Source organism: Anas acuta, chromosome 1 (assembly GCF_963932015.1).
Source record: "Anas acuta chromosome 1, bAnaAcu1.1, whole genome shotgun sequence".
Classification (NCBI taxonomy): Eukaryota; Metazoa; Chordata; class Aves; order Anseriformes; family Anatidae; genus Anas; species Anas acuta.
Window position 1 is genome coordinate 174,014,439 of NC_088979.1, and position 9,531 is coordinate 174,023,969.

At 36.0% G+C, this 9,531-nt stretch overlaps 1 protein-coding gene across 2 annotated transcripts in view; it reads left to right on the forward strand.

The window, feature by feature from the left end:
• GXYLT1 (glucoside xylosyltransferase 1) overlaps positions 1 to 4,971 on the forward strand; it is a 31,883-nt gene extending 26,912 nt beyond the window's left edge. For both annotated transcript variants that reach the window (XM_068669405.1, XM_068669406.1), the window contains one exon: positions 1,159 to 4,971. In XM_068669405.1, the coding sequence (XP_068525506.1) occupies positions 1,159 to 1,320 (162 nt within the window). In that variant the 3' untranslated portion in view covers positions 1,321 to 4,971. The remainder of the gene's footprint in view (positions 1 to 1,158) is intronic.
• Positions 4,972 to 9,531: the final 4,560 nt, after the last annotated feature.

Sequence of the window (9,531 nt, forward strand, 5' to 3'; positions counted from 1 at the left end):
CATGTGAAGATTGCCCTAAGCTTCATTTTTTTCTGGAGATTTAAAAAAACAGAAAAGGAAACCCTTTTCCTTCCCTTTTTATATGCTTGCTGCAACATTTTAACATTTAATTGTAGCAAGATTTGCATGGTAGAAAATATTTCTTTATGAATTTTTTTCACCTTTTCTAGAGATTCAGTATATTATGTTACTGTTCCTTTAAATAGTAAATGTAACAACTTTTCTGCAAATAAGTCATCTAATAAACTATTTATCACTACATTGGTATACTCACTGAAGAGCTGTAAAATTTAGCACTGATGCACATTTTAATGTAGCAGGCTATTGTGTGCATATAACCTTCAAAAATCAATAGTATATTTTAATGGTGCTTTATCACGTGTTGTCATGTGGATATAAAAATGAGAAAAAGTACTTATGGGGGTCTGAGAATACATTGCAGGGAAAGTGAATGTGTTTCCATACAAATAAGATTTTTTTGTTTCCTTTGAGCATTGTCAAAAACAGAACAAAAAAAAATTTGTTTTTATTTATAGTCCCATTTGCTTTATGTATATGTCAGAGAAAGTGTGTAGAACACTGTTGATCCAGTCGTAATAAGATGAACAAAATTGTTACTTTGAAATGCTGTTTAGCTTTTCATTTTTTTTATTAAAAAAAAATGGCGCTATAGTATTAATGACTTCTTTATTTCATGTCCATGTTAAACATATTATGTGTTTGACCATCATTCAATTTAATGAAACTTTCTGCTTTCAGTAGTACGACTTGCTTGTCAAACTGTTGTTTCATTATAATTTGATAAGAGTTGTACTCCTTAGATTCTAAGTCATTCAGGAAAGTTGCTGGTCAACAAAGAAATAACCAGAAATCATTTTGGATTTGAAAATTCTTAATTTAAAAAGGTAATTTTAAATGCCCTCCATGCTTATGGAATTCATTTGCCTATTTTAAAACAAACAAAAGTTCTCTTGTTAGGCATGTTATTGGAATCATTTGAGAATACTTATATACCTTAGAGATCATTTTTCAAATAGTTTTCAGAAGCTAAGAGTTCTTTAAAACGTTTAATAACTAATACAAAAGATCTTCAAAGACCTTTTAATTGAACAACGACAGTGTTCTATTACTAACTTAAATGGTTTCTTATCTTTACAGTATACATTTGGAGATGATCTAGTTCATTCCCTGTTGCGGCCCCTAGAACTGGAGTTGCAGAAAACAATGCATACGTACTGTGGAAGAGTATACAAAGTTTTCATAAAGCAGCTAAAGAAAAGCATAAGGGACTTGTCTGTCAGAAGATCAAAGGGAAGGTGATTCTAACTGCAAGCTCTTAAATCAAGAGACTGAATTAACATACTGGTCAAAAGGTGCAACAGTTCTAATGTGGCTTGAATCGGCTCTTAATGTGCCCAGATAAGAGTTTACTAGCATACGTAAAAATGAAGAAAATATTCATGTAATGAAGAACAGTGACTTTTTCTGCAAAGGTGACTTTTGGCTCTTTTGAAGTTTAATCACTGCTAGTGTTTATCTTGGATCTGATGATTTGGGTGTTACTGACTTCTAAGGTCAGTAGTTTCAGCCTGCTTAATTCAGTTATCTCTAATGATCAAACAAACAAGGGAGAGGTGAAGATGGCTCAGTTTGGAAGTGTACCTCATTGTCTAAAATTCTGTTAAACTGTGAATGTAGCAATAACCAAGTCAGCAGCACTAACTTCACTTTAAAGGTGTGAGCACAAAGTTGTTTACAAGTGCAGAAAATACTCTGTTTTCAAAGAAATGTGATATTAATCATTGACAATCTGCGTGCCTTTATGTTCATCTCTTACATGTTGGAATCCTGTTTTGACAATCCTGTTTTGCTTATTGTAGATGTAAACTGCACACTATAAATAGGATTTTCTGAGACATGAATAGTATGTGATACTAGTTTTCTCTATCTGTAGATACTTTTAAAAATATAACAGCATTTGTGTTAGTATTGTTGAGCCATCTATCCCAAATGATATATTTGAGTTGAGGGGGTTTATATTTTAGCAACTATTCAATATGAAGTTATTTTTCTTACAATACTTTTTAAAACTTAAATGGTTTTGCAGCTTTATAGGATGTTTTGGAAGTAGAAAAAAATGGTGGAAAGCTGCCTCTGTTGTATTTTTATACTAAGAATCATTACTTGATGATTGTTACAGAGTATTTAGTACCTAAAATTGAAGAACTGTAGTAAAAGTTCTGATGTTTCATCAGATTGTATATTAGATAGTTTTTTTTTTTTTTTTTTGAGATAAATCCTGCATATTTTTTAATAACATGGCTTTAAAATAGTTTTGGGCCAGACCCTTGACTGTATCATTAATGTCAATAAGGTGATACTGATTTATAACAGATAAGGATTAGGCTTTCTTTAGATATCTTAGTGGAAAAAACATGTTCTGTTTATGTAATCAAATTTCTTTTTAGAGAAAAGCATGAAGAAAAGTCTGACTTGTAACATTACAGTAAAATATTTAAACATGCATGGTATGAAATGTATTTGTAAAGTATACTTGAACTGAACTTGGATGAACTGAGATGAAGGCTTCATAAAGTTAGTTTTCAGATTCCTGCGTGGTGAACCTTGGAGGATCCACTCACTGACTTTTACCTTCATCCCAACCACATTTGAGAAGTTTGATTTTTGTGGCTGTTTCTTTGCCAAAGGCAGACTGGCTCTGAATCTCAGATCCACGTGAGCTGAGCTGGATGAATGCTTTAGCAGTACAGAAGCACACTCCATTGTAAGCAGAGTTTGTATTCTGCTCCTCATCTCCCTGCTGGATCAGGGTGTAAATTTGTATGATGGTAAACAGTCTGCTGGGCATGTAGTTTCTGTTTCTTTACCATGTTATACGTAATCTTTTGAAGTCTGAAACTCTAGAAATCCATGTGAAGGTGAATACAGTTATTGTCTGATTTTACAGCATGCAATACATTATTTTTTTACATAAATACTGATTTTATATCAATCTGTCTTCAGTTTCTTTTTTTCACTTGTACTGTGTTTGTGTTTACAAATTCTTTCCTTTGGCCTGTTTTTTTTTTTTTCTCCTGCATTTTTTCAGGAACTTTCAGTTTGGAGTCAAATTTTAGTATGGTGTATGCATGTGAAGACTGCTTAAAACCCAATGAACTATATGAACTATTTTAGAAAAAAAAAAAGTGTAACGTGAACATTAGCAGCAACCTTTCCAGTTAAATTTCAGTTTATGGGATTAGAGCAAGAAGGTTAATATTGGAATTTATCATAGAATAAAAAAATTTACTTAGTGCTTATTTCAAGACACACTTACTTAGCATTTTATAAATAGCAAGAAAATACTGCCATAAGCCATTGACTTGGTATACATATATAAATTTAAGCCTCTCACCCTCAACTCTCCGTTCCCAAGTAACTCACACAAACATTTTAGAAAACTTAAAAAAACAAAAACACAACAACAAAAAACACCGAAGTGCTGAGTAGCTTCCATAAGTACCTCTCCAGAGTATTTGTTGTTTTTGAATATGAGTATCTTTGTAATTCTATAACCACTATTAAGTTTAGAAAAATGATCTACCTTGAAAAACAAATCTGATTTACAGAGAAAACCATTGGAGACAGTAATAATGAAGACAGAAAAAATGAAGTACTATGGTAGGAAATCAGTTATACTCTGAAGTATTTTAGTGCTTGGTTTCTAAGGTTATATACATACAAATGTATAAACTTAAATTTAGTTTACAAGTCTTTATCACTGCCTAGTTTTAGAAACTTGTTTTTTACAAACATAGTAACTAACTAACTAAATAAATGAATTATAGAACTTCAGAATTCCCATTTTTATTCTATTATAATATTTAATGCTGATATGTTTTATTGAAAAACGTAAACATGCACATTCAAGTTAAATTAAGATAAATCTATCTTCATAGTGTTTGATTTCTCTTTTTGACTTCTTACCATTATTAAATCTATATTTAAAGGGGGTCACAGTCTTGTGGAAGAAGAGTTCTATTTGAAGATGTGTTCTCATTCCTATAAAATTCTAGCTATCTTCATAGGTGGTATGAAATGTCAGCTGTCCATTAATGATACCGAAACATCCTTATTTACGGAACTTGTACCTGTGCCTTTTAATAAGATTGTATAAACCTTATGAAAATCCTTCCAGTTATTTGTAATTTTGCCAAAATTCAGCCAAAGTGACACCGATGTCCAGCCTTTTAAAATTGTTTTTAAGCTTTTGAATTAAATTTAGAAAGGTTAAGAAAAGAGGTTTAGAAGGAAATTTTTTTAAAACAAGACTTTCCTAAAAAGGAATTGCCTTTTGATGTTTGTGACCTAAATTTTGTTGATCTCCATATAGAAAATTGCTGTTTGGAAAGCACAAGTGTCAGCCTTTTTCAATTTGTATCAGGTTTCTGTCCATACTGAACATGTTCCAGTCATACCAGGTTTCCACACTTCTGACTGGGAAATTTCCACAACAGATAACTGAGAAGTCAGTCACCTTTCTTCTACTCCTCCAAATGAAACTTCCCTTCCCATCTAGACAGCACGAAAAAGAAATAACTGCAATGTAATGGTAGGAGGAGAGAAGAGTCTACATACGTTGTTTAGAAACGATATGTATGCAAAAATGGTGTAATGAAATGACTTCTGTTTTTTCCTGCCTTGTTTATAAGGGGGTCTCCAAACACATGAGAATGTCTAGAACATCCATTATTTAGTAGTCTTAAGCTGTTTTACATTGTCTACTTTCTGTTTCAAATTTCAATATCTACAACTATCAAGCAATTTTAACAGCATGTTTTATTAACTAAATAAAACTGTTTTTGTCCCACTGAAGTGGTGTATTCCTATATAATGTAAACTAATGTATAAGCTATTTGTCTCCAATTATTTTTTTAATAAATTTTTAATTTTGAGTAACTAGCATTTTCACTTTCTCTGTTGTCATATCTGATGTCATTACCATAATTCTAGCTTCCCTGCCCACCTTTCTGCTTTCTAAAAGGATGGAACTTAGAATAGCTCCAGTCATTTTGTGTATTAAAGTAAGTTGCAGAGAACTATAATGTGAGGGTATGGCTTTTTCCTTATTAGTAGGAAGTGGATTCTTTTGTAGCATAGTACAAGTATGAAGAAAGGGGAAGATACTTCTTTTCACCACAAATCTTGGAACAGATCTCAGATGTCTGATGCTCTGTCGCTATCAGCTTTAGCACTTCTTCCTGTGCACAGAAACACTCCGAAGTAATGTCATAACTCATATTTTTCAAAAGGAACCTTGTGTATGTTTCTAATCTCTTTGGATCTTCTAAAGAGATATCTGTCCTCTTCTGATTTTTTTTTTTTTTAACTTCTGTCATGATTAATTTATCTGTACAAGTTAGAGAAGAAATTTTGAACAAATAACAGCTAAGTTATTTGCTCCAGCTGCCCAGGTGAGCAAAGCATGAACCCAGTAAGTCAAATTTAAAATAAAAATTAAACAGTAGTATACATATATTAGGTTCCCTTTAAACTTGGATTGATTTTTTTTTTTTTTTTTTTTTTTTACATTTACAATTAACTTAATTTCTATGGAAGCAAAGGACCGGTTGTTCTCTGAGTACCCAGCCTCCTGAGCTAGAAGATAAGAGTTTCGCTCTGCTTCCTGTTCCTATAATCCATGAGGAAATGGTCAGTGACCTGCTACACCACTTACATGTATACGAATTGATGTGGCCAGATGAGATCCACCCAAAGGTAATGAAAGTTGGTGGAAGCACTCATCAAGCTGCTTTCCTTCATTTATCAGTTGCCTTGGCTATCAGGAAAGGTCCCAGTCAGCTAGCAGATGTCATGCCCGTTTGCAAGAAGGACTGGAAAGAAGATCCAGGGACCTACAGGCCTTTCAGTTGGACCTCGGTGCTCGGGAAGCTCATGGAGCAGATTATCTTCAGTGCGATCACACAGCACTTACAGGACAACCAGACGGTCAGGCCCAGTCAGCATGGGTTTATCAAAGGCAGGTCCTGCTTGACAAACCTGATCTCCCCCTACAGCAAGGTGACATGCTTAGTGGATGAGGAAAAGACTGTGGATGTGGTCTACCTATACTTCAGAAAGGCTTCTTGCATCCACAGCATTTTTTGGGGGGAAACTGACTGCTTGTGGTTTGGATGGGTGTATGCTTTGCTGAGTAAAAACTGTGTGGCCAAACCCACAGAGTAGTGGTGAATGGAGTTAAATCCAGCTACAGGCTGATCACTAGCGGTGTCCCCCAGGGCTCAGTACTGGGGCCAGTTATTTCAGTATCTTCATCGATGATCTGGATGAGGGGATCGAGTGCACACTCAGTAAGTTCACTGATGAGGACTCACACTGTTAGGTGTGAGACTTGATCTGCTTCAGGGTAGGAAGGCCCTGCAGAGGGATCTGAATAGGCTGGAGGCCAAGGCCAACTGTATGAAGTTCAGCAAGGCTAAGTGCTAGGTCCTGCACTTGGGGTACAACAACCCCATGCAGCGCTACAGGATGGGAGAAGAGTGGCTGGAAAGCTGCCCAGTGGAAAAGGACCTGGGGGTATTGGTCTATAGTTGGTGAATATGAGCCAGCAGCGTGCCCAGGTGGCCAAGAAGGCCAACAGCATCCTGGCTTGTGTCAGAAATCGTATGGCCAGCAGGGCCAGGGAGGCGATCATCCCCCTGTACTTGGCTCTGGAGAGGCCGCAACTCAAGTACTGTGTTCAGTTTTGGGCCCCTCACTACAAGAAGAACATCGAGGCCCTGGAGTGTGTCCAGAGAAGGGCTAAAAAGCTGGTGAGGAGTCTGGAGAACAAGTCTTACATGGAGCGGCTGAGGGAACTGGAGGTGTATAGCCTAGAGAAAACAAGGCTTAGGGGAGACCTTATCACTCTCTACAACTGTCTCAAAGGAGGTTTGTGGCGGGGTGGGGGTTGGTCTTTTCTCCCAAGCACCAAGTGATAAGACAAGAGGAAATGGCTTCAAGTTGTACCAGGGGAGGTTTGGGTTGCGTATCAGGAAAAAATTCTTCACTTAAGGGGTTGTGAAGCGTTAGAACAAGCTGCTCAGGGAACTGTTTGAGTCACCATCACTGGAGGTATTCGTGACATGTAGATGTGGCGCTTAGGGACATGGTTTAATGGTAGATTTGGCAGTGCTAGGTTAACAGTTGAACTTCATGATTTTAGAGGTCTTTTCCAATGTAAATGATTCTATAATTCTACGATTCTGTATTTCAATTAATCGCTAAATCTTTAATAATGATGGATAATTTTCAGTAGAAATGCAGGTTACTTCACAGTTGCCTTTTCCTAGTAGATTATTGGAAATTATAACTCAGCTTTAAAAACAGAAGATATTTGCAGAAGTAATACTGAAATTTTCACTTCAGGAGGTGAGGAGAAATTTTCATTTTGAAGTAGTTCTCAAAATATCCACTTAGCTAGCCACTTAGTGGATCTGTATTAGAACAGCTTGTGCTCCAAGATATTCAGGAAATTTCAGATTTGTTGTTCTCCAATGCTTTTTTAAGCCTTTGTGGGCCTATTAAAATTTTAAGTTTCTGGAAGGAATATCAAGTAACCAGAAATTATTGAACTGAAGAAGTTATGTTTTGTTTCTTCAGTTTTATTGTTACTTTATGCACAGCAGCAGTCAATTCTTTAGAGAATCCTCATTTAAACTCATGAATGTGCATCTTCCTGAATACTTGCTAGCAAATTTTTTTTTTTTTTTTTTTTTTCTTTCTCCCTCCCCCCTGCACTGCTTTTAAAAGATAATCACTATGCTCTTCTTTCATTTGAATGCTTTCAATTTTTTCTTTTATGTCCCTATCTTATGAATCTTAATGTTCTGCCAGTCACATGCACACATATTTCACTGCAGCAGTTCACATAAAATCAATTTGTAATGTTCGTATGAATTGCTTTAAAATACAAAAGTAGATGTAGAAGTTACCGTAAACTGCAAATATTTGTCATTGAGTTAATGAGTATTTAGGGCATATTTTTTCAGGTTTTCAAGAAAATGAATGCAATATAATCAGTTTTAACTCCTAATTTACAATCAGAAAAGTTAATTTTTAGTCAAAGCTGATATTTTTAGCATTAAAAAACTGTAATTTTTAGTGTCGCTGATAATAATGCTAACCTACTGCTTCTAACTGAGCAGGGGATGCATAGGGGGCACTGCTTGCCTCTTAGATATTGTGAATTTCAGAAGTAATGCAGTTTCTGACCAGCCACTGGTACTCATCTTTTGTCATCTAGAAGTATTCCCTTATGTTTTGTTTTATGGTTTTGTTTTACATTTTTATGCCATGGTTAATGGTACCCAAGGTGAGTCAGGACTGCAAATCTAAAATCAAGAAATAAACCCCACTTTGCTATTCAGGGTATGAGTGTCATGCACTGTATTTTTCTCGATTAGTTGTTTTTTGTACTAGTTTAGTAAGTAACTTAGATATTTTGGGAGTTTACTGCCTGTCATGAGTGATCAGCTTCCCTGTTTGCTGCCTCCTTTCTCTACTACCCCTCCACTTCTGTTACTGTTTGACAAATTGTTGTCGCTCCATGTGTTCTTCTTACGATAATATTTCTGGATCTTGGTAGCTGGTACGCCATTAGCTAACATTGCTTTTGCCGCCAGGTATGTTTTCAGAAGTGGGCCTTTCTGGTTAACAAGCAAACTATTTCAAGCCAGACAGGTAGCCAGGGTGGGCATGCTGCTTTCTCCACAGTGTGAATCAATGAGCACACATCTGGGCACAGAAGTATGCTATTGACTCAAAGTAGCTCCTAAGCAGTGTCGTGTATTTCTTGTCTGTAGCTTGGGGAGTAAACTTAGTTTTCCCTCCAACTTTATGTAGACTACTACAAAATTTGATACTTGTTTTTCTCTGTGGACAAAGGCTTTTTACCAGAGGCATGCTTCAGGAAGAAAGCTTGGCCCATGGAGCCAGTACAATTAAACAGAGATGATCTGAACCTTTCTGCTTGCCTGAGGCAGACAGGCTAAGCAGGGCTTTGGAGAACAGCAGGAACAAAAGACAAGTGCTGGGGCAAACAGTGCGCACTGGGGTGCTTGGTCTCTGTTCTGCTCCTGTAGGTGCTGGGCAGCCTCTGAGGGAAAAGCCTTCAGTAGACTCTTCTTTCACTTTTTGTGCATGTACAAAGACAGAAAATTGGCTTATGACTTCAAAAAAAACAAACAAAATTTTAGGATTACAGAATACAGTTGAGAGTACATAGTGTGTAAAACTGTTCTAGCTGAAAATGTAAGAGCTGCAAATATCCCACTGAAACGTGTAGGCTTTTGAGAAGCACCTTCTTCAATGGTCCAAATAAACAATGAGTATAACTGAGAAAAAATATGTGATGGTGGGATATTGCTCAAAAACTAGATCAATAACTAATTTTTGTAATAATCCTGTTGGCCTACCTTGACCTACCCTTGGCCAGAAAAATGGGGTGTAATTAAAAACTGATTTAACTTG